Genomic DNA, 25360 nt, shown 5'->3' with positions numbered 1-25360 from the left:
CACATTTTCTGTGTATGGGTGTGGGTTGAGTAAAGCTCTATAAAATCAAATTGGTTCAACAGCTTCTCTGTGGCTTCTGGGCATGTATGCAGATTTCCTCAGCTTTTATCCATCTATCCATTCATCCATTATCTTCCGTCTAATCCGGAAATGGGTCGCCCAAGGAGAGAAGCCCAGACTTCCCTTTCCCAAGCCACCTGGGCCAGCTTCTCCAGGGGAATCCCAAAGATTTCCCAGGCCATTAGAGAAACATAGTCCCTCCAGGATGTACTGGTCATTTTCTGGGTCAATGGTACGTGCCTGGATCATCTCATCAGGGAGGCGTCTAAACCCGATGCCAGAGCCTCATCAACTAGCTCCTCTCAAAGTGGAGTAAATAAAAAAATATTTCAATTTACCTTATTTAATTTATTTTATAAATAAAATGACCTACCTTACCTAACCTGATTTTAATATAAAAAAAATTATTTGTGATAAATCCTTCTTACGCAGCACTTAATGTTTATTTTGAATACTTACTCCAAAACGTCTTTGTTGAACTGTTTTTGTCGGTTTCCAAGAAACTCGCCAATCATCTGCCGGCTGAGGCCCTTTCTTTCCAAAAGAAAGCGAGCAATCCCAACCGGAGTGTCCGACACAAAGCCTCTCTCTATCAGGTACTGGATGCCCTTTTCTGGTTTCCTAAAGTTGACGCAAACAAAGCATGAACCTAATCACTGTACATGCATGGACATAGAAGTATTGCGCTTTGTGGAACTCCAGCTTACTTGTTGAAGAGATTGAGGCCAATGCGGTACTGGCGTCTCTGCACCACGTCACTGTTGAAGGGTGGAGAGTCCCAGCTGTGGCGGCTCTCCCTCTGATATGTCTGCTTGCCCAGAGGAGGAAGAGGATCCTGCAGGCTGTCCTGAGATGAGGAGCCTGAGCTGCAGTTGACTGTCTCGTTAGAGTTGGTGGTGGAGTTGAGGGAGTCGTTGTCTCCGTCGGAGCAGCATGGCTGCTCCAGAGCGCCAGGCGGTAGAGCTGTCGAGGAGGAAGATGACAGCGGAGTGGTGGGGGGCTGCTGGGGTGAGGAAGAGGATGAGGGCGTGTCAGGGTACTGATGGTGATGGATGGGATGGTGGTGATGGTGGTGGTGGGCTGCCACCTGGTGAGGGATATGTGTGGGTATAGATCTGACAGGCGGCCTGGTCTGACCCTGGGCAGCTGCCGCCGAGGACGGGTGGGTGCCTGAGTTGGGGGTGTGTTTGAGGGTTCCCTGTGGGGAGCCTGACCCCACTCCGGGTTCCTGCTCATACACCAACTGTCTGCTCAGGGAGCCTCGGTCTGAACGATCGCTCATGTCTACTGAGCTGTCACTGGGTGGCTCGATGGTGAGAAGTGGCAGGTGGGCCCCCCTTAGTCGGTAATCTCTGCACTCGGTGCATGGGGTGCTGCGCCGGCTGTTGCTGCTTCCCCCTCCTTCAGTGTCCCTGCTGTCTTCACGGCCTCCGACACCCCCGCTGGGGCCCCAGTACTCTGTATCTGTGCTGCTGGGTGCCCGGTCGAGGGACAGAGGAGAAGATGGCATCCCATCGTCCATGTAAAGAGTGACGTCACTGTAAGACGTGGCAGTGCTGTCACCATGCATGCTGTGTCCCCCCCCAGCTCCTCTGCCTCTTTCTCCCAAGCCTCTCTGGGAAGACGGGTTACTGCTGCTACTCCACATGCACTCTCCAAAGTCTTCACTGATTGGTCCACCCTCCCTGCTGCCCTCCTGGGAGTCATCGCGACCCGCGCGGCAGGTGAGGGCGTCATCTATGGAGTCGGCTAAGGACTTGACCTGGAGGAAACATGAGAAATTAAATGATCGAGGCCAAATTCTTCAGGTATGTGTGTCTGAGATTTTAAAAGTGACTTCCTTGAACACGTTATGATAGGTCTATGGGCTTTAAATAACATGTTCATTACATTTTGTTGCACAAAATCATTCTTAGGTAATGAGATTTTTGTCTGATCAGTACTAAGTATTTTTAGAATCATAATGACCTGTTTTAAGTCCTTTTGTCACTTTAAATCCAAATAAGCGGCTGTTGGCCCGCCCCCCAATACTTACACTCACACGTGAAAGTGGCTGCAAACTGATGAGTAAGTATACAATGGCACATTTTGGAAAAGCAAAAGTGGAGTCTGCTGCACAACCAACAAGAATGCAGGAAGTGGTCTCTAAACAGTAAGTCCACAACAAAACACTTATCTTTTCCAGCAGCCATTATACAACGCATACAGCAGTAAAACCAGCTGAACGTTTAGCTCTGGAAAAAATGAAGAGCCCACTGCACTGAACCCGACTGAAAACCTCCTGGTTATTCCACCAAATATTGATTCCTGAACTCTCCCTGAGTCAAAACATTAGTATTGTTATTTCTGAATGAATATCAACTTGTTTTCTTTGCATTATTTGAGGTCTGAAAGCACTGCATCTTTTTTGTTATTTTGACCATTTCTCATTTTCTGAAAATAAATACAAAATTTTTGCTTGGAATTTCAGAGACATGTTGTCAATAGTTCATAGAATAAAAGAGCAATGTTCATATAACTCCATCATAGACCTATAAAAAGTAAAATCAGAGAAACCGATCATTTTAAGAGGTCTCTTAATTTTTTTCCAGAGCTACATGTGTTGGAGTTCCGCTTGGGTTGCTGGGTAACAGGGCTTGGCTCAACTGGGGTTGCTAGGTAACGCCAGTTGAACGTTACCTAGCGCAGCTCATTTTCCAGACACCAAAAAAACATGAATTTATTGACAAAAAACGTCTGTAAAAAAAAATGTACAAAATTCAGATTAATTCATCTTTATTCATATCGCACCAAATTAAAACACATATTAAACCATTAGAAACCAAACAAGTCCGTTACATAATCAGTTATACTATAGGTCCAATTTCAATGCTAATCATTAAATTTCTTTACCATCCACATTAACTGATTCCTCGGTAAGTGGAAGCTGCTGTTTGAACCTCGTGGCTTTATAAATTCTCATCAGTTTTACCTGCTTGGAGAAGGAATCCTCCAGATGGGTGTAGTCGGGGGCGTGGTCCGGATCCGGGGAGTGAGGAGGTCCAATGGCCACGCTGTGGGTGAAGTTGGTCTGCGTCTGCGCCTGCTGCTGCGGCTGGCGCTCGTCAAAGGAGTACTGCAGCCTCATGTTGGACAGGATGATGCGCCGCGTCATGCGACTCTCTGAGGCCGAGCTTCGGAGTCGCTCAAAGTTCTTATTCATGCGATATTGTCTGAAGGCCGTCTGAATGGTCTTGGCTGCTCTGCGACTTACAAAAGAGCCTCCGTACTTTCTCTCCAGCATCTCCACCTGCAGAAGGTGAGAAAATAATGTGTGCACTCAGTAACAACTTTTAGCCACAAGGGCCAAAGTTGTTTAGCTGTAAACACTTCTAAAACAAATTTTTAGTTACGCAATTAATCACATGACAAATTAAAATAAGCTCAATTATTTCCTTTTTTAAGTAGTATTTATTAAGGAAACTTTGTTTACAAACATCAAAATCCATATTTATTTTTTTTGTTAGTTGTGTTTCATTTTGGATATTTAAAATATTTCCCATTTCCAGTGTGGAAAGTTTGTCTTTCAGAGAGAAAACTTGCATTATTATAACTTTTGATTGTTCCTATTCCTGCCTTGTTCCATATTTTGAATGTCTGATTTTTTACTTTATTGCAGCTAAGGTGCTTTATAAATAAAGTAGTAGTAGCAGTAGTGGTAGTATGCCATTATTAAAATATTACTTGAAAATGGTCTCAAAACAACAATATTATTAATTATTGCAATAATTACTGGGACAATTTATCCACCATCAAAATCTGTTATCGTGACAGGCCTAATTATTGGTGCCTTTTTATTTTGTTTGCTCTATAATAGACTACGTCAATTCTATTAAAATCAACAAAATCGTTGGATTTTTATAGGAAACTGATAAATAAAACATTGTAGATACAAAACATAAAAAATCCACAATTTAATTTTTATTTGGGTTGATTGTTTTCCTTTTTGAGAAGATTTGCTTTAGAGAAAAAGTAGGTTGATGTTTGTGGTTCTGGTTGCAAAGCGAAAACTTTAAAGAAGTAGTAATTTGTTTTGACTTAAGTAACATAAAAAAAAAAAAAAAACGTTTCTGGAGTCTGTTTACTACGTTTTCCTTTAGCTTGTGTAATTTTATTATGAAGTTTCTCTACTCTTACTTGAGTGAAATTTCTGGATTCTCCACCTAATGAATGAAGAACAAACATTATTTAAACAAAAATTTACCAGATACAGATACAGGTTTTGTTGATGTTTCATACATATTTTATTTAAAAAAAACTGATTTGGTTATTTTTTTGTTACTTAAATGATTTTTTTTTGTTGTTGTCATTTTCATCCTTAAAATACCAAAGTTTCCTCTTAACTTTATATTTTGGTCCATGTAATGGTGTACTTTCTAAAGACTAAATTATCAATCATTTGATCAGTTACTCAGTACTTGAGTAGACCTTTAACCAAATACTTTTTACTTTACTTGAGTATAAATAAGCTGAAATAGTGCTGCTCTTACTTGTGTAAAATTTTGGATACTCTGCCTCTCTCTGCTAAAATCCTTAGAGGACCTGACTTTATAAAGGCCATTTTTATTCTGTTCTTCCGAATCTCTCGCTGTCTGTTCAGCATTTTTACCTTCTTATCCTGCAGATCTGTGGAGAGCTCATAGCTGTCAGACAGGGCCTTGCACCTCTTGTTCTCCTCCTCTTCCTGTTTGCGGAGGGCCAGGCTCGCCGGCTGATGGCGGCTCCGCAGAGCCCAGGCCAGGCTGGCCGGGCTGGAGATGGCCACGCTGGCCGGGCCCCTGGGAGCCGAGGGGCCGCCGCCGCTGTCAGTGTATCGCTCTGAGCCGTGGAGATAAGGCGACTGGCTGAAGGAGCTGTCTTTGTGAGCGACTGTCTCCGGACACTGGGACTCCCCCTCCACACTGAGGAGGAGGGAAAAAACAGAAGCAGAAGTTTATGAGTCATTAACAGTTTGAGAAATTTTAGCAGCAAACATTTTGACCTCCAGATCACAGTGACTGAATATCAGCATCTATATGCAAAGCTGCTAAACGTGGACTTACTTGTAAATTTTGCAGCGCCGTGAACCCAGCCACCGTCTACTAGAACTCATTGTCAACTTTTATCAGGGTTTATTTTATGCAATTTAAGCTCCTGACAAAATTCCCAAAATGATTTTGTAACCGGACCTACATAAAGATTTCTGCTTGTTGAAGAGTTCAGGGTTTAGTTAATATTTTGAAACCCGCATATCTTTCCTCACTGTTCTGCCCTTGTCAGACACGCATCGCAGCAGTGAAACTTTCTGAAAAGTCAGCTGCTACATAAACAAATTTCTGCAGCGCCACATACCAGTAACTCTGTCCTAACAGGAAAAACCAGCGTGTTATGTCAGCAGCAGCAGCTGTGGAGCGAACGCCACCAGCTCACAGGGGAACCAGACAAAATGCATTCATTAGAACTTCAGATTATCCAGAAAGAATCACAAGTTATTCGAGATTAAACTTGTTAAAACTTATCAGTAAATCGAGTTAGTCCAGAAATCCTTCAGTCCTGCTAGTTTCAGACCAGAAAAGTCCACCCGTGTCTTTGTGTGTGTGTGTGTGTGTGTGTGTGTGTGTGTGTGTGTTTGTGTGGGTGCGTGTGTGTGTGTGTGTCACATGTTCCTGCCTGCATTTCCTCCCCGTTTTGGCCACGCCCCCTTCTGTCAGCCGAGCCCGGTCCCACAGAGGGTGCAGCCGGGGTCAGAGGTGTGTGTGAACATGACAATCAACTCCAGAAAAATGCTAATCATAACAGCAAATCATTTCTAATTGATTAATCAATACAAAGAAAAACCAAATCCAGCATTTATTTTCCTCTTCCTGATTGGTCATTTTTTCTGCTGGACATCAGAAACTTCCTGAGTGAGTTAATGAGGAGGAGAGGAAAAGCAAACATTTCCTTTAATTTATTAAGATCAACATGTTACAGTTGATTCAAACGTCCCGGCTGCTGCTTCACGTCCACAGCTGGAATGTTTGGAGTGGGCAGACGGGGAAACGTTGTACAATGCAACCTCCTTCAGCCGGACATCCTGTGCCTTTAAGCAACACATGACTTAGCTCAATGATTGTTGAGAGTTGCATAACACAAGCTTTAACAAAAAGACTCTACAGAGGAGGCAACGGTAATCTATACTTTTACAGCAGATCTAGTTACACTTCTGCCTTCTGCAATGTTAAAAATTAGTTTTTTTCTCTCCAGTTTTTTAAGCTGAGTTTTATTCCGCGCAGCATCATTTTTCCAGTCCTCCTCCTCCTCCTCTTCCTCTTCCTCCTCCTCTTCCTCCTCGGCTCCTTAAATAGAGGAGCGGAGAGCAGGGACGGGGTTGCTTGGTGACGGTTGCTGTTGGACTCTTGTGGGCGGTGAGGCAGTTGTTAGGATGAAAGGCGCTGTTGCCATGGCGACGTATTGACTGTTATCATCGTTAAGGTGGGTGTTGAGGATGCAGCGCAGGTTGTGAATGATGGTCTGCAACCTTTTCTACCCCCAGTCAAGATGAAAAGTCATTTAGAGACACAAATTATGCATGGAAAGAAAATCGCTACTTATAATTTAGGATAAATATCTACTATAGAAAGAGAGTTTATTATTTTTATTTCTGTATTTTTTAAAATTATTTTATAATAAAGAAAATATAATCCTTTTGCAAATAGATAAATAAATTTTCTTTCATGGGATGTTGACATTTGCAGAAAATATGTCAATAGATAGATATTTATTTAAACAACTAAATATGTAGATGTTCATTTACGTAAAAACTTATTTAACTTTTTTGGGAGCCTAATGACTTCACACTGTAAAACATTAAAACTCATCCAGAATCTGGGCAGTCTTTGAGGTTTGCTCCAAGTCTCCTTCTTTATTTTTATTTTTTTTAGTAAAGGGACGTTTTCATTCCAGATCCAAAACCTGAAAGGATCTTGAAGGTTTGCTGTGTTAAAAGCATCTAGATTCAAACAATCATAAGACCATAAAGGATTTGGGTCAATTTCCTTCAAAATGCTCGATAAATTTAGCTAAGCTAAATAAAATATAGAAAAGCTGATTTGGGTGCAGGAAAGTCGGCTTTTCAGTAAAAATCTCTGGATAAACTGGACATTTTCCACTACAAGAAAATTATGTCAGCATTAAGTTTACACTGATTAAAAATAAAAATACAATTAGGTGATTATTTGGTGATTATTTGCACAAAATCTTACCAAAGAATTTTAATAGTTTTTACTGCAAATATCTTAGTACACTTGAAACAAAACAAAACAAAACTAACTTAAAAGTAACTTTTGAGCAAAATGGAGCAGCTCGTTATAAGTTAATCATTTCTAAATATTAATTAAAAAGTTTGTATTTATTTCCTTGTATCTTGGGAAACTTGTCGTTATAAGTGAAATAATCTGCCAGTACTTTTTAAAATCAGTATTAAGGAATTATTGACTTAAAACACATTCTTGCATCTCGCTGAAAAGTTATTCTATGTCACTTTTCTCTTACTTGCACTAAGATACTTTCCCAATAAACTAGACTAAAAATACTTAGTAAGGCATTCTGTTTTTGCAGTGCTGCAGACTGAAGCTCAACATGTACAAGTAAAACTGTCGAAGAAAAGCCCTTCATCAAATTATCATATCAGGGGGAAAACGTCTCGTAAGTTATAAAGAACCTTAAAGAATTGATCTCTCAGCTGGTGGGATGCACACACACCTCCAACTTGTGCATATGGTTGCTGGGAGACAGAGTAAATATCAACTACATTGGTTTTACTTTGAGTTAGTCAGATCTGGCAACCCTGGTCAGTGTTTATCCAGTTAAAGTGCTTGAGCAGAAAGATTCAGGATCTTTCACTCCTTCATTTTATAAATGGACTCAAATCACAACATCATGAAGCAAAAAAAAAACAAACAAAAAAAACAAAAAAAAAAAAACTTTATAATTAGTTCCTTAAATCAGGACCAAAGTGCTTTATTTAGCTGGATAGTGAGGCAAATCTTTGAACAACAGCTGGCTTTGTTCGAGACTTTAAATACGCTTTACTGCATCTTAAACGCTTCCAGAGATGGCAACTTTAATTTAATTTTGTTTACAGTTAACAATTATTATTAACTCAAGTGATATGGCGACATCCAACAGCAAACGATTCATTTTGTTTTATTGGAGACTCTATTTGTGAACTTTATGGCCTCTGTAAGCAGCAGAGGAGCGCGAGTTTCTATTTGTCCTGCTCGGGATTATTTTTCTGCTTCTTTATACAAACTCCTGACATTTCAGGTGTTATTTGCCACAGCTGGATCTCTGTGCGACCCGCGTTCAGGTTCCATTCAGCCGGTCCCATTCAGCCAGCCGGCTCTGCAGGATTTCCCCAGCAGCACGCGACCCAGAAGTCCGATCATGTTCAAAACCTTGTACTTTTCCAGCCGTCAAATACAGAGTCGGGGCGCGCGGTGGTGACGTAGGGGATAAAGCAACCCGCGTGTGGAGGCCTCAAGTCCGGTTCGATTCCCGGCCACAATGATATTTGCCGCATGTCTTCCCCCCCCTGTCAGCCTACTTTCATATAAGTGACACTAGAGCCCAGAAAAGACCCCCTGGAGGGGTAAACAAAAAACAGACCGTTTGTTTACACAACTTTGTTTGCAAGAACTTCTTTTGCGCACAAATTAAATATATGTTTAATTATAGCTATATATATATATATATATATATATATATATATATATATATATATATATATATATATATATATATATATATATATATATATATATATATATATATATATATATATATATATATGTAGTGACTGACTATATATAATTTATTTTTATATTAATTTTTAGGAATTAAGCTAAAAAAATTTTGTTGCTGAAAGCAGACAGTCGGAGCAGAGGCTAAGTGTGAGCAGAGGAGAAGCTTTGACTACCAACGTTACAAGTTTGGAGAGGAAAGACATGAAGTCTTGCTTTTAAAGTGAAAATGTAAGCAAAAGTATTAAAAGTTTTGAGAACAGAAGACATGAAATCCTGCTGTCAGACTGAACATGTGTGCTCTTGTGGCAGAAAAGTTCCCCCATATCTATTGCCATTTATTTGCTTATCAACACCAGTGAAAGTGAGACCTGAAAATCCTGACAAAAATAACATCTTTGTTTATAAAACAGTTTGCTCACTTTAGAACTTATTCTACAAAAACAGAAAATGCAGCTATATGGCACGTATTTAAAAAAATGTTTTAGTAGGAAACAAAGGCATGATGAAAATCAGAAAAACAGGTTTGTTGTGTAAAACATGAATGTGGTCATATCACAGCTGGCAGCTCATCATTTATGTAAGAAAGCCTGTTTTCCAGTCTCAGCGCCAGAGAGAGACGGACTCTCTGGAGGTTTCCTCCAGAGGACAAGCCAACACTTTCACGACTCTCACCATCTAACTGGAGCTGGAGCAGATGGCTGCGCTCTAATAAACTACAGCGTCGTCACAGAGACAGTTTAAAGAATAAAAGAAGTGGGCAGAAATTGAAAAGTGAACAGGGGCACTGAAAAAGCACAATGTCAGCTTCTCTGGCTCCTGTTCCCTCCATCATTTAATATTGATGTGACGATGTGACAATGTGTGTGTGTGTGTGTGTGTGTGACTGAACCCGCAGCAGGACACCGAGGCTGCTGGATTAACCTCTCTGCAGCGTGCCATAGGGAAGCCAATAATGGCATCAATCTGTGTGTTGACTCAACGAAGTTGTCTGAAATGGTTTCCAATATTTTCACCGTTAAACTTTAAAATAACGTTCAATGTTTGGTGTGAAGCTCAAATCTTAACGTCATATTGTAAAGGCCAGTCGAGTAAAGTTATCACAGTTCTCACAAGTCTGAACCTGAAGCAATCTGCATCACTGAACCGCCATCTTAGTAGGCAAGTGCAGCACAAAGCATAGAAGAACCAACAAGAAAATATATTTACACATTTCACTAATGTGTGACAGAAATATACAGCCCTGGAAAAATTAAGAGACCACTTAAAATGATCGGTTTTTCTGATTTTACTCTTTATAGATAAATGTTTGAGTAAAATGAGCATTGTTCTTTTATTCTATGAACTACTGACAACTCTCCTATGTAGTACTTATTAGCAGGAAATGAGAAGTGAATCAAAATAATAAATATGCAGTGCTTTCAGACCTCAAATAACACAATGAAAACAAGTTCATACACATTTAGAAACAACAGTACGAATGTTTTAACTCAGGAAGAGTTCAGAAATCAATATTTGGAGGAAGAGCTGGGAGGTTTTCAACGGGGTTCAGTGCAGTGGGCTCTTCATTTCTTTGACCAAACTTGTGAAGCTGTTGTTTTAGTCAGTTTCAGTTTCTTTATTGCTTATTTTACGTCAGCTGTTTTACTCCTAATTGCACTGACTGAACAAATCAAAGTTGATTTTATATGTTTAACCAAACTTGTGAAGCTGTTGGCGTATTTATGTGATGCAGCGTTATGAATTAAATTTGTATTCTGGTTTAAAACCCAGTTTGAAGTAATTTCAGCAACATTATTTTCTGTATCAGATCGGTTGATACTAAACCTCAGATATCGGTATTGGAAGAGAAAATAATGGGTCGGTCCATAACTAAGTAGAACCAGTGTTGTTGTTTTGTTTTTTTATCAATGTTAAGAAATTTTTGCCTTAACATAATCTCCTGTATCTTGCTGAAAAGTTACTTGTAAGATAGTTTTGTCTTATTTCAAGTGATTTAAGATGTTTGCACTAGAAACTAGACCAAAAACACTTGGAAAGATTCACATTCTTGATATGTTTTTGTTGGGTTTTTTCCCCACCAGGGGGTCTTTTGTGGGCTCTAGTGTCCCTTATATGACAGTAGGCTGACAGGAAAGGGGGGAAGACATGCGGCAAATGTCACCGGGTCCGGGAATCGAACCCGTGACGGCCACGTCGAGGACTGAAGGCCTCCATGTGTGGGTCGCGCTATCCCCTACGCCACCACAGCACGCCCTTTTGTTGGTTTTTCACATAAATGCAAATGAAATGCATTGACGTGTGAATAATTTTGTATACGAACAGCAAATTATCAAGCACTAGGCTGAGACCCCGAAGCAATTCCAACAATTCTTTCCAATGATCTCAAATTTTAAAAAACTGAGAAAATGACATAACTGCTGCTGGAGCAAGTTTGTGTGAATCTACTTCTTTGAGTTTGTCCAAGTGAAAGGAAACAATCAAATCATTCACGAGTCAGCGCGGAGCATTCCTGATCCGCCAACACGCTCCAGCCGCTCCGCTGCTTCACATCTTCCTGCAACCGTCAGGTTCAAAACTGAAACGCACTCAGAGGAGGCAGCAAGATTCCTGCGCTGCCAGATTGTTGGCAGGGCCACAAAGTGAGGCAGGTGGCAGCATTTTTTAAGCATAATCTCTTTGGATTATCTAAGGATCTCAGGCAAGAAAGACTAAGAGACATGGATTGTGTGAACAGATGATGACACGCAGAAAAATGTCAGATTTTACTGGAAAGTGTCTGTCGCCTTGGTGCTTACAAAGGAATCGATTTTAGTTTCTAAAAGAAATTACATTTGTGGAAGTTGCTCAGTGTGAAATAATACTTTAAACTCTGAATTCTGACTTCTTCTCTGTTTTTGTTTTTCTTCTCAGTGCCCCTAATCATCTTCTACACATAACAAAAACACAGTTAAATGTTTAGTTTCTAGTGAAAATATCTGACTGCATTAAAATAAACAAATTTTGCTGAAGTAATATTTTAGTAAGATTTAGTAGCTTGTTTTAAGTCTTGAAAATTGAAGAAAAAGTACAGATTATTTCACTTATAACCTGGGGAAAATGTCTTGTTATAAGTGAAATAATCTGCCAGTGGAACGAGTAAATTTTTTAAATCAATTATTGACCTGAAACAAGTCCTTATATCTTGCTGAAAAGTTACTTATAAAGTAGTTTTGTCTTGACTGTAATAAGACATTTGCATTAGAAACTAGACAAAAATAGTTAAAATTTTGTGTTTTTGCAGTGTGCCCTGCAGACACGCATTTAAACAAGAACTTAAAAGCTCTGAAACAGCATTTACGGTCATATCTGACAATCCTCACTTGCACTTCCTCAAGAGGTACTCGTCAGCTCAATGGCATGTACTCTGTCAAACAGGTAGGCTGTAACTAAAACATTACTTCTCTTTCGCTTGTGTCGGTTTTTCAAATCACGTTCGTTTTCTCTCTAAGTAGAGCTTCGAAAACCAACTCATTTATCACCATGTCGTATTTTTTGTGGAATCTGCCTTTGAAAAAAAAAAAAAAAGCAACCAAACTTCAAATGAGGGAAATCTCATAAACAGAAAGTCGCCAACAACCCAAATGCAGAAAATCCAAACCAAGTTCACTTCTGTCACAACTTATGAGGTGAAACGGATGTTAAAAACTTCTTACCATCCTGGCGATGTCAGAGAAAAGTCCGACTCTGGCTGCAGGAGCTCGATAGCAACACCCCCTCTCCTCTGTCTGGCTCTTTCACTTTTTTTTTCACACTCACATTTCATTGGCTCCTGTTTGCCCTGCTGAGCCGAACAGGCTGCATTCTCCACAGTCTTCTGACAGCTGTGGACTTCACTCATCCTGCACATTTTCTCACATCTGGCCCAGTCACTTTCAACATCCAGAGTCAAACTTGGGGAATCACAATGACAGAAACATGTTGAAACATCCATTACTGACGAAAAATGGAAAGGATTAATCAGAACCTGAAGTATAATGATACAAGCAGTGTGCTGAAGCAGCTTAAATGAAGACTTTTATATAGAAAGTTGTGAGCGCTGGTTATAGTAAGTTCATGCACTGCAAGCCTCTGGAGGATCCTCCACCTTGAGGCTCCAGCAGCTTCAAATAACTGTTTGCTGCTTTGTAAGGGCATTTTAACTGCTGCTCTCTTAATCTGATTAATTTGTCTAACAGAAACTTCCCTCATTATGCCTTTATCTGTACAAACCCATCTTTGTTCTGAATCAGCCACAAATCTCTTCACAGTACAATGAAAACACTTCAGTTTTCATTAAATATCTAATGTTTTCATATCTTGTTATACGACACTACACTATCTGATGATTTTCATCAGAAAAGAAATTCTTTCTCTTTCCCATATTGCTTGAAACCTGTGGCCTGCTTAATAATGTGGAACATCCTTCTTAAGTAGATTTCCTTTAATTGAGCTCACCAGACAAACTAATCAACCAGCTCTCTGAAATTAATTATAGAGATTCAAAGAGCCCTGATACACAATACCATCTATACATTTAATAGCACAACAAAAGAATTAATCTTTGACACTTAAATCTCATTTGCATAATAGTTTGGAACACCCTGTATTTTGTATTTGAGGCAGAACACTGTTTGACGGACCATCACACTGAGTGTGCTGTCATTATGTAAACCAACTGTGACCGTTTAATAAATCAGTAAATGATTAAGAAACCATTTTAAGTGCCGTGCTAATTTTCAACACGGCTAAAATGATATTTAACCCAAGCTCATACTGGTCGCAGATTATGATGGCCGGAATAATTCACAGATTTTGGTATAACATTGTTCTCAAGCCTTTTATTCATGATTATTTTTAAACACAATGCTTTGGTAAAATAACTGTAGCGTCACACTTTACCAGTGTCCATATTGTAGGCCGCTTACATCGTAGCATTGAGAAAAACTTTTGAGATTAATTTCACATATTTTCCAGAAGAAATTTACATTTTGTAACATCATAAAACTGAGAATTTTTTAAACTTCTGGAAATCTTCAACTTTTTGAGCTCAGAAATTTTTTATGTTTTTCTAGAAAATTCCTGAATTTTTTGGTGAAAATATGCTAGGATTTTTCAAACTACTTTGACCTGTTTTTAATCAGAACACGTTAAATCTAAATCTAACTATATGGTTTTTTTTCTGGACTGAACCAAATTTGATCAAACTTAATTATATTACATTTGTAATGGATCTTCTCTTTGTCTTGGACGGTGATTCAATATGAGATCTATTATGTATAGTCACACAATAATGTCTTTAATGCACTTGACTCTATAAAAGGTCTTCCTGGGATATGTGTATATATTTAAAGTTTTTGCAGTAATAGCAGTCTAAAAATTCTTCTTTCAAAATATCATTTCTGCAACAGTTCAGCTCTAACTGTGCATTTTTCTGCCCTTTTCAATAAAACTCATTTATAAACCACGTGCAAATAGAAAAAGGTTGCACCAAGTCTCTCGCACATTTAATGATGCATGAAAAAGAACATAGTGTGAAAATTTTAAGCTGGAGCATTGTGTCAAGCAGCAATAAATGTGCTGCACTCTCATCTGTATTCCACCAGCTGACAGACTCCCGTTAAAAATCACTGTCTCTACATGAAACCTTAAAATAATCCATGTAACCAGCCCAGTTATTGTGCTGTCAGGGAAAACATTACTCTCAATTTTTCTACTTTTTTGAAGGGTTTTATTTATTTATTTATTTTTAAAGGAAATGTAAACAAAAGACAATTACTGACATCCAAAAATCAACACACATCTGCTTTGAAGAGTGTCACATTATACTGATAGCACTGATTTTAATAAGAGCAATTATTATTTAAATAGGAAAACTGTTATTTATATTTTTCTCTAAATTAAATGTAAATCTGCTCTTTGTCTCCCTCTAAAAAAGGTAATACCTTCAACTTGGCGTCAGGCATCAACAGTCCAGAAATAAATAGTATTGACCTTTTGCTCGTGACGTCACGCTCTCCAGAACTCCGCCCACTCCGCCATGACGGACGTCAAAACAAGCAATGCACTCGTTTAATGCTAGTCTACAAACATACATCTGTAACCTAATATCTCTTCTATCTAGTTGATTTCACTTTAAAATGGCCACAGGAAGCTGCGCAGTCAACTGCACAAACAGACAAGGATGCAAACCAAACTTGTTATTTTACCGTATAACCTTTATACGGATTGCAGCCGTTAATCATACTGACTGGCAGCCCTCGGTGTTACGCCCTCACCCTAAATTTACGAGGGAAGACGACTAACGTTCATATACTTCATAAGTATGTATGATTAGAAATATATAAAATATCGCATGAAGGAGAAGGTAGGGTCTAACCGTAACCATGGAAACAGTGCCGCACCGTCATGTAGCCTTCATGGAAAAAAACTGGTTATCATCTCGTCTTTTAAGTCTTGCTATGGTGTACGGGGGAAACGCTGTTTATGACATACTGATATAAATAATGTGGTGTGAATTCAGGAAAAGTTAGTAATTTGATCAACACGTCAGGAGGGAGGAGGTATGGGTCGGTTTCTAAGCTAGCTGTTTAAAACCTTTCGTAAATCCCGCCGTCTTTGAGCCCCAACCAGGTGTTTTACATTCACAGACAAATTAGCTCGACTCCAACAACTAGAAGCCATGAATAAATTGCCCAAAACAAATTGGGAAAATAATTTCAGTCGCTCTGTTCAATAGTCCCGATCCTCATTTGCGGCGTCCATCATGGCGCCTCAATGGTTAAGTGACGTAGTTGCAAACGGTTAATAGAACAAACTCAAAGTACCATTTACTTAGCAACCCAGAACAAGAATCAGACATGGAGAGCCAACATTTAGCTATATACTGTACAAATCTAGAATTCAACCCATACAACTGAAACCAACATTTAGTTTTATAGCTCTCTAATCCAGACCAAACTTAAGATCCAGAGAAACCTATATTAGTTTATAAATTATTGACTACTTATTCTTATTAAATATGGGGAACCAATATTTAGTGTTGTACGTTTTTTTTTTTACTGTTTCCCTTACCTTTTGTCTTTCTTTTGGTTTTATTTGTATTTCCTTCTAATTCATGAAAAGCACTTTGAACTGCGTTGTTGCTGAAAATATGCTATACAAATTAAATTACCTTACATTATATTAGAGAGACTCCAAACATAAACATGCTTTGTGTTAGAGCATTCTGTGTTTCAATAACGACTACTAGCACTAGAATTACCAGAGAAGGGTCATTTGACATTTCTACCATTGGAGCCCAGAGGAGGTTGAAATCCCTGGTAATTCTATTAAAGCATCTCTACTATTAGTTTTTGTGTTGCTAAGGTAGAGAAGAGTGATATAACACACAGTGATCCAGTATGACAGGAAAAAACATAGTGGAGCGTAAAAAATACCTCAGGAAGGGAACAAAGTGTCTCCAGGCCCAAAAAAAGTCTTTATTGTGATGAATAAACTTGACGGACAAGAGAATATTAAATAGAAGGAATCGTCATCATGATTAAAAAACTGAACACAATTATTTTTATTTTTACATTGCATAAGTCCTGGGGACAGAAGTTTATGGAAATCAGCACATAAATCAAATCCAATGACTCAACTAGTGAATTCAAGAAAAGCAATAGAGGCAACATTAATGAGTGGATGATGCTGATGTGTTCTGACAGATAGATATGGCTTGAAGAGAGGAAATAAATAGCAAGGAAGACAGAGAACACAACATCAAGACCTCATAGAGTAATGATTAAAGGTGCAGTATGTAAATTCGATTAAAAAATAAATGTTTTTTTACATATTCTTTAAAAATTTCACTCTGCCATGATAAATAATCTGGGAAAAGATCGAACCTTGAATAAATAAACCGCTTCCAACCAAAAACAACCAATCAGAGACTAAGGGCCTTAGTGCTGTCGATTGTCCTCATAAACATGCTGCTAAATGTGCAAATGGCGGAAAAACAATTTATTATGACAGGAAAACTGTTTACCTGCCATCAATGGTGGCTATGCTTACACCTGTCGCAACAAATCAATTAATTGCATGATAAAATTAACTCAATCATTTCCATTTGGATAATTTATTGTTTTTCTCTTTTTCTACTAAAAACTGGAGGATAAATGTCTTCGTTAGAATCAAATAATACCTTTTTGAGAACAATTTAGTTTTTGGTTTATCTTGTATATTTAAAATGTCTTCCAGTTCCAGTGTTAAATGTTCATTAGAATTTTAAGGTTATTGATCTTTCTTTGTGTTCTTACATTTTTATGCCATTACTATTATCTTAGTTGAAAATGGTATAACCCCCCCCCCCCCAATATTGTTGTTTATCACAATTACTTCTGGGACAATTTATTGTCCAGCAAATTGTGACAGGCCTTATCATGCTAACTACACTGAGGATCCATGACAGTGTAGCAGAGAGCATGAGGGGAGTTATAGGAGTGATTGACAGCGCTATGGCCCGCCTCCTGGCTCTGATTGGTTGTTTCTAAACAGCACTAGGAGTTTGATTATCCGTCTCATCTCATACTGTCACAACATACTGACAAAAATAAGTTACATACTGCAGCTTTAGCACACAAAACTTGTCAGACATGAATAAATCGATGACACAGATCCCACCGGTTGCATGCGTCTTAATTTTCTCCCAGCAGGAATGCAGAATGAATGTCTTTTTTTTTTTTTTTGACGCACAGCAACGTCTCAGCTTTTTTTTTTCCACAGGTAAGCGTGCGAGTCGTGGAGGGGTCAGCCACACCTGTGCTCCATCAGCGGGAGGAGGGGCTGCTGCAGCCTGAGGCAGAGCAACAGAACTGATGGCCGCCCTCGTCCTCGCCCTCCTCACTGGGGAGGCGACAAACATGGGACAGCAGGCGGACAAGAAAAAAAAAAAAAAAGAGAGGAAAAACGTGAAAAATGAAGCATAAAGCAAGCAGCTGGGATCTCATCCATACTAGTGTGGGTGGCATTAAAGAGATAAAGCAGAACAAAAAAGGCATCTGGGTTATTTTACTCTGCAGCCGCCTTCGTGCCAGTAGGTGGCAGTGTTGCGGCGTTGTGTGCTGGAGGGCAGCATCAGCTGAGGGATAAGTGGAGGAGATAAAAGAGGCAGAGAATCACCGGGTTTACTTGTGACTCAGTCAACCTCAGTCTCACAGTTTACTGGAGATCATCGCTTCCTCTCGCTCCGCTTGAGGAGCGGTGTGCGTTTTTATGAGCTTGCAGAACAGCAATCTATTACTCATACCTGGGCAGTGGCACACTGAGGCACAAGTTTCTACAATGGGTGGAGAAGGTAGACGAGGATTAACTGTAAAAAATATAATTAAATAAAGAAAACACTGGAAATGTGACAAATAGGGCTGTTTTTGCTGGGTTTGGATTACTTACAGTACCTTGCAAATGTTTGGTTTTTTTAACATCACAACCACAAACAAAAATGGATTTAATTAGGATTTCATGTTATGTTTCAAAACAAGCGATACAGGATCTTGTGCGTCTGCCCTTCCTTACTTTGATATCCCTAAATAAAATCCACCTGTTTCTAATTTAATCTCCAAAATAATCCAGTTGTTCTTAAACTCAAGGGTTTTTAGAGAGGATTAGCAAACAAACATCATCAAGACCAATCAGGATTAAGTTGCAAAAAAGTCTAAAGCTAATCTGAAACTATGTCATCAGCTTTGAACAATTCTCAGAGATTGTTCAAAGCTCTAGTCTTGTCTAGCAAACTAAACAAGATTAGGCCATTCATATAAACTGACAAATTGCAACATTTTCAGCTGCTACATTGAACTGTCAAACTAAACCTTTTGAAAAACCCATTACCCTCCTCGCCTGTGGGGGCGCTGCAAAAAGAACCACAGGAAGGAAGGAAACAACACAAAACCTCAGAAGAAGACCAGTGTAACTTCTTTCTTCACAAAATGTAAATAAAATGGAGTAGCATCAGATTTTATAATGGTAGGATTTCTCTTTTGTCAATGGTTAAAGACCACCAGTCATTTTTCCTATTAGCGCCAGATTCTCGTTTTGTTTTGGTTGTATTTACCCAGAATGCTCTGCACTGTAATCCACTTCCTACTTCTGTCCGATTTTGGTTTGATTATGCATTCACACTTCCATAAACAAGCTGGACTTTCAAGGCAAATGAACTAGTTTGATTGAAGTGGACTAAACAGAGCTGGTGTGAATGCACCCTAAGAGTCAATGACAGATATTTGTTGTTTTTAAAAATAATTTCTATCCAGTATGGCTGAACTTGAGCTAATTTACAGCAGGATGAGCTAAATATCTCTAGATGACCAGAACTAATCAGATTTTTGAAAAAACGAAATGAAAACCATAAATAATTCATCTTCCACTTTACATTTAAAAAATACTTTGTTTGTGGTTGTAATGTGAAAAGATTTCAGGGGGGAAAGGTAGCGGAGGTTGCAAGGTAGTTGGTTCTTAATCTTGGTCCTCAGGTCCCACCGTACTTGCTCTGCTCCAGCACACCGACCCAAATGCTGCAGAAATTCATTTAAATTAGGTGCAGCATGCAGGACTAATGCTGCGTTCCAGATACCTGGGAATTTGTAACTCTAGTTGGGTTTGACTTCAGACCAGAGGTAACAACGTTCTAGTCAAAGTCAGAATTTCAACATGGCGACGTTCATAGACGTTGTTTGCAGAAACTCTTACAAACATAATTTTCAGCGAACACCAGTTTTAATTTGTTCAGTTTGGAGCTGCAGGTGCTACATGTAGCACTGATTTTAGACGCACTCTTATGTGTGTACTGTAAAACAAACACTTTTCCACCACATCTTACTATGGGATGTCGTTTGTAAAGTTTCACTGTAAAAAATTTACAGGAATAATTTGGGTTATTTAGCCTCTCATAGATAAAATGTAGGTGTTCATTTATCAAAGTCACATTGTCACCATTTGTAAATCTCATAGATCCAAACTAAATATTCAATTTGAAAGCTGAATATTTAGTTTCAAAACATCTACATTGCACAATCAAACAAATATTAGTAATCAATGTTTACAAATATTAAGGTTGTAAACTAAATTTTAAATTTGTACTTATGTTGTCAGATTTACAAATTACATATTTAATTAACAAGCTAAATAATTAGCTCCAATTTAAATATTTAGAAGCTAAATATTTAGTTTGTAAACTTAGTATTTATTTTCTAATATACTTAATGCTACATAATTAAACATTTATTCAGAAATAAATGTAGGAATAAATTAATTCCTTAAACAAAATAAATAAATAACTAAAAACTCATTTGTTTAGTTATAAATAAATTTAGTTAAATAAATATTTAGAAATTTATAACTAAATATTTAGATATAAATAAATAAATAAAGTTAGCTACATTAATTTAGGAACTAAATATTTAGTTTGGTAACTAAATATTTAACATTCTGACTAAATATCTAACCTGTAAACTAAATATTTAGCTAGTTAATTAAATATTTAGTTTGCATTTCTGACATTTTAAAATATATGAATAACATGAAGAAAATCTGAATTTGAAAAAGAAAACCTGCATTTTCTTCTTTATACTTAATAAACTAAAGTAATGTTAATTTTTTACTGTGTAACTTTACAAACAGCAGCCCTTATCTTGCTACTGCTGATGCTAGCGGCAGCCATATTGGATCATATTTACAAGTCCTAACTGGAGGAAGTTGGAGTTGCTCCCAGTTTCCCAGAGTTCCAGTTGATTTTTCTGATTGGGAAGTCAGAATTTCCCAGTTCTGAGAGCAACTGGAACGCAGCATGAGGACCGGAGCTGAGGACCGCTGCTCTACAAGACGCCTCTTCGCCAGTGGGAGGGTGGTCAGTTCTGCTTCCTGTACACTCACCTGTTGTCCTGCTGCAAACTTTGGTCAGCAGACGGGCAGCAGTACTGGTGGAGGCTGCCAAAGCTGTGAATGGTCAGACTGGTTGGAAACGGAGCGGGGAAGGCGGCACCGCTCACCGCAGTGGGTGTGGTGGGAGCTGAGGTGGGCTGCCCCGAGACAGACGGAGGCCGGACACTGACAGCGAGGTTTCAGAGACGGACGACACAGAGAGAGAGAGAGAGAGAGACAGAGAGAGAAAAGCAGAGAGAGAGAGAGAGAGAGAGAGAGAGAGAGAGGCATGGAGAAGCAGAGGGACACAGAGACACAAATGATCAGCGCAGAAGCAGAAACAGAAACAGAAACAGAAACAGCGACAGAAAGCTGCACACTCATGGCAGAATGATCACAGAAGCAATGGCCGCTCTGGAAGCAAACAGGAGATGCAGATGTGTGACGGTTTGGAGAGACAGGAGCAAGGTGACGAACTTCATCTGAACCACACAAACAAAACGGGTTGATTCCCCTTCTGGAACATCAACGACTTATAAACAGGATTAAACCAGAACATTAAAGGTTTATACTTCCCTGTCCAGGTTAGGATAGCTGAATGAGCTACACAAAATAATTTTTTAGATGTAACTCTGGTCAGTTCTGCCTATTTTGAGCTCCTTTTGGAGTGAGCCGTTTTTAAAGAAGTCCAAGAACCAAAGACTGAATTTTGGTGGCTAGAAAACTCGCATACAAAACCAGATTCTCTGTTTTTAAGATGTAACTTTGTTTGATGTGCTGTCCGTAATTAAATAAACCTGCTGAACTGCATTTAAATTAACAAGCTGTTTTAGGGCCTCTTGTCACTTTCAATCCAAATAATCTCCGAAATAATAATCTCCAAATAATCCGACCATCTTTGAAAAGAGCCTCCTGCACAACAAACAATAATGTAGCCAGTGGTTTCTGAATGGCAAGTCAATAACAAAACATGACCAAACGTGCTAGAACTCAGCTAGAACTCAGTTGGGTTGCTAGGTAACAGGGCTTGGCTTCCGTTAGGGTTGCTAGGTAACGTCACTGTGACTCAATAATCAGTAGGTTTTTGAAACGGCTCATTTTCCAGGCACTAAAAAACATGAACTTGATGCCAAAAAGTGGCAAATGAGAACCAAATGGAAGTACAAAAAAAACATTAAAAAATGTGAAATTTGCACCTAGAATTCAAGAAAACTAAATGTTTAAAATGTTCTGCTTCTTAAAAGAAGAGGGATTCTGCTGCATAAAAGCTCCTTTCTGGATCATCTTTTATGGAAATGGGAAAGCACTTTCTGTAATTCATGCAGGAGAAAAGCAGATAAAAAACACAAAAGCCTCTCTCTCTGCTGCGCCTCTGCTCTGATAGGAATTAGAGATGTTCCATCTGCAGCTGAAGAGTGAGCAGCGGCTAGATTAGCATGTAAATGGCTGGTTCCTCACTGCGGCCAGCTGCTTTCAAGGACAGACAGTCCACTTTAGCATGTTAACAGTCTCTGAGAGGGGAAAAAATCCACTAAGTGGGTGAAAAACAAAGCAAGATCCAGAAATGAAGAGTCCGCTGACGTTTTCCAGCTGTGCACTGGGAGCTAACCTTACATCGTTTCAAAATAAAAGCACTGATTGTAACTGCAGAAGAAATTTCACCCAGGATTGTTGCAATACGTAAAACAAAGAGGGAAACACATCCTGCACTGAGTGACAACCGCCTTCATTAGTATGAATTGTAGCGTATTTTGAGCAGAGCCGACTCACGCCCTCCCGCCGCCGTAAACGCTCACCAAGTCAGCCGCTAAAAATAGAACTGCCGTCATGAATGTAGTATTTACTCCCGCTTGAGTTAAAAAACTACAGTCAAGCTGTTTCACAAGAACCGCTAATCCCTTTTACTTCCCACGTTCATTATAACCCACTGACCTCTGGAGCTGCTTATGTGAAACACTGAATTTACAAACAGTGGAAGAAAGAAACAATTCACCTAAAACCCAACGAGGTCTTACAGGTTCTGATTCAGTAAATTAAGAAGGATTTTAAGAAGACTTCTGAAGCACAAAATTGTAAAACAAGGAAACAGCATTTAGTTTAATGCAATAAGCATCATGAATATCAGGATGTCAGGATGTCTTTTTGTCAAAATAATCAAACCAACAGTGTCTTAAAATAACACATCCACTGTTAAAGAAACAGGTTTTTTATTCCATTATTTCAGTATTTTCTACAAATTGTTGTCAACAAGCAAACAGAAGCGACGTGTTAGCTTTTAAAGTTACAACATATTTTTATTTGTTAATTTCATATTTTTAAAACGCAAAAAAACCTACTCTTGAAGACCCCATAAAAACTATGACAGGGGTGTCCAACCTGCGGCTCTGGAGCCACATGTGGCCCGTTAGACGTTCCTAAACGGCTCCAAATAGCTTTGGATTAAACTGATACAAAACAAACTAATGTTTATTAAAAACTTAGGTTTTTGGTTCTATAATGTCCATTGAATTTCCTAAACCAAATCGCACTGAAAGTGTTATTTTATGGAGTTATATTACTGCTAAATCATTTATTATTTTCTATTGTTTTAGTATTTTATTCTTGCCAAGTTTGCTTTCATTTATTATTATTTTTTTAAATAATAAATGACACTGAAGAAATTTTGCAAAGATGAGGAGTTCAGTAACGTCTGCGGCTCTAAATCCGTTCTATTTGATTTAATTCAGGGGGTAAATGGCTCTTCAGATTTTAAAAGTTACAGACATCTGAACCGCAGCATCAACTTTCCTCCAAAAGTGGAAAAACTGTCTTTTGGTAAGCTGGTAGAATACAGCAACAGGTGTGGGAGGGGCAGAAGACCTCTATACTTTGATAGAGTCAGAGAAGAATGGCTGAATGTGAAAGAAACATCCGGGGATCATTTTTTAATTTTCAAAACTGTAATTTTTAAAAACTCTGTATAAACGTTGACATTTTGATGATTTAATCAGGCTGATGGATCTATTTGAGCTGATAGGAGGGGAATTACCTCAGACTGGAAGAGGTTTAACAAGAAAAAACTAATTATTTTAGCCACTTTAAAGCAGATATCTGTCCACTCTGATGTCTGTCTTTCTAAACATAGAAATGCTATCAAGAGTTAGGAGCGAATATTTAATCTTGATAAAAGAATAAAAAATAAATGAGCAAGAAAAAAGGAGGAAAAGTACTTAAAATCAGAGTTTAGGGATGTAAAACGGCAGATACAGAGTATGTTCAACTGCAAAAAACACAAAATCTTACCAAGTATTTTTGTCTAGTTTCGACAGAAAAATCTTAATACAGTAAAAATAAGACAAAACAGACTTTTAAGTAACTTTTCAACAAGATAGAGCAGCTTGTTTTAAGTCAATAAATCCTTAATACTGAATAAGAAATAGGTTATGCTGAAAAGTTACTAGTAAGTTAGTTTTGTCTTACTTTACATGCAACAGTTTTATTTAAAGCTGCGTATAAAAGTGACATGACACTGACATAAACGTGAAGGAGTCTTCATAAATATTTACGACTGTTGACATGAAGTGTCATTCAGTAGAAAATTACACTTTTAATGAAAAATTGCTCTAAAAGTTGTTCAAAAGTGTCAACTTTACATTATTTGGCTAATAATAAACTAATGCAACGTTGCATAAAAAATTTATTAAAACCTTTGTCAACTTTGCATTAAAAGTGTCACTACTTACTGAACTTCATAGCAGCTGTCAAACATCCATTTTGACTTCTTCATGTTCATATCGGGTCAAATAAAGTTTTACAAAATGTATTAAGATATTTTCCTTAAAAGTAAAATCACTTGGTGAGGTTTGGTGGCTTTGCAGTGCACCGTCTTCAGCACCTTGGTAAATCTGAAGCCGACTGGAAGAGGAGAATCCAGTATTTCTACAGATTAAAACCTTTTAGCTTTTCTCTTTCTGAACAGCAAACCTCTCAGTAAACAAACTCCTTGACCCGTTCGGATCGGGACGAGAAGCAGGGGAGTTGTTACGTAACACGGCTCGCTGCAGCGCCTCCTGCTGGGGCTCCGTGGTGAGACTTGAGCTCTACTTACACACACAAACACACAGTCGTGTTTTCATCACTTGTGGGAACTTCACAATGACTTCCATTAATTTCTACAGTCAATTTTCTACCTTACCATAACCATAACCCTTACCTTAACCTTTACCCTAAACCTAACCATCACAGACCTAACCACTAACCCAAAAACAACGATTCCCCTCAGGGGGACCAAGAAAATGTCCCCACAAGGAGCAACGGTCCCCATAAACCCACATTGTAGACAGAAATAGGGATATGAAATAAGGATATGAAAACCTGGTACACACACACACACGCACACACACACACACACACACACACACACACACACACACACACACACACACACACACACTTCCTCTAATTCTCCAGAGAAAAACAGACTTGTATGTCTAATTAAATTAGAATATCATCATCATTATTTCTGCCTTTATTTTAGTTATTTGATTAGAAAAGTGAAATGCAAAAATTACACACACAGATCTATTTAGCTGATATATTTCATG

General features: G+C 38.5%; 1 protein-coding gene across 6 annotated transcripts in view; it reads right to left on the bottom strand.

The window, feature by feature from the left end:
* The window catches only part of iqsec2b (IQ motif and Sec7 domain ArfGEF 2b), a 50748-nt gene that overhangs the window by 9832 nt on the left and 15556 nt on the right, over positions 1-25360 (bottom strand). For 2 of the 6 annotated variants that reach the window (XM_044113239.1, XM_044113662.1), the window contains exons 2-5: positions 4709-5000; positions 3032-3349; positions 768-1822; positions 520-681 (exon numbers count right to left, since the gene is read on the bottom strand). In XM_044113239.1, coding sequence (XP_043969174.1) covers positions 520-681; positions 768-1822; positions 3032-3349; positions 4709-5000 — 1827 coding nt within the window. The other 4 variants (XM_044113578.1, XM_044113324.1, XM_044113497.1 and 1 more) reach the window with 4 other exon arrangements.

The sequence above is a fragment of the Gambusia affinis genome, linkage group LG01 (assembly GCF_019740435.1).
Source record: "Gambusia affinis linkage group LG01, SWU_Gaff_1.0, whole genome shotgun sequence".
NCBI classification, from domain to species: domain Eukaryota; kingdom Metazoa; phylum Chordata; class Actinopteri; order Cyprinodontiformes; family Poeciliidae; genus Gambusia; species Gambusia affinis.
The sequence above is the reverse complement of the archived record's forward strand: the minus strand, read 5'-3'. Positions and strand labels throughout refer to the sequence as shown.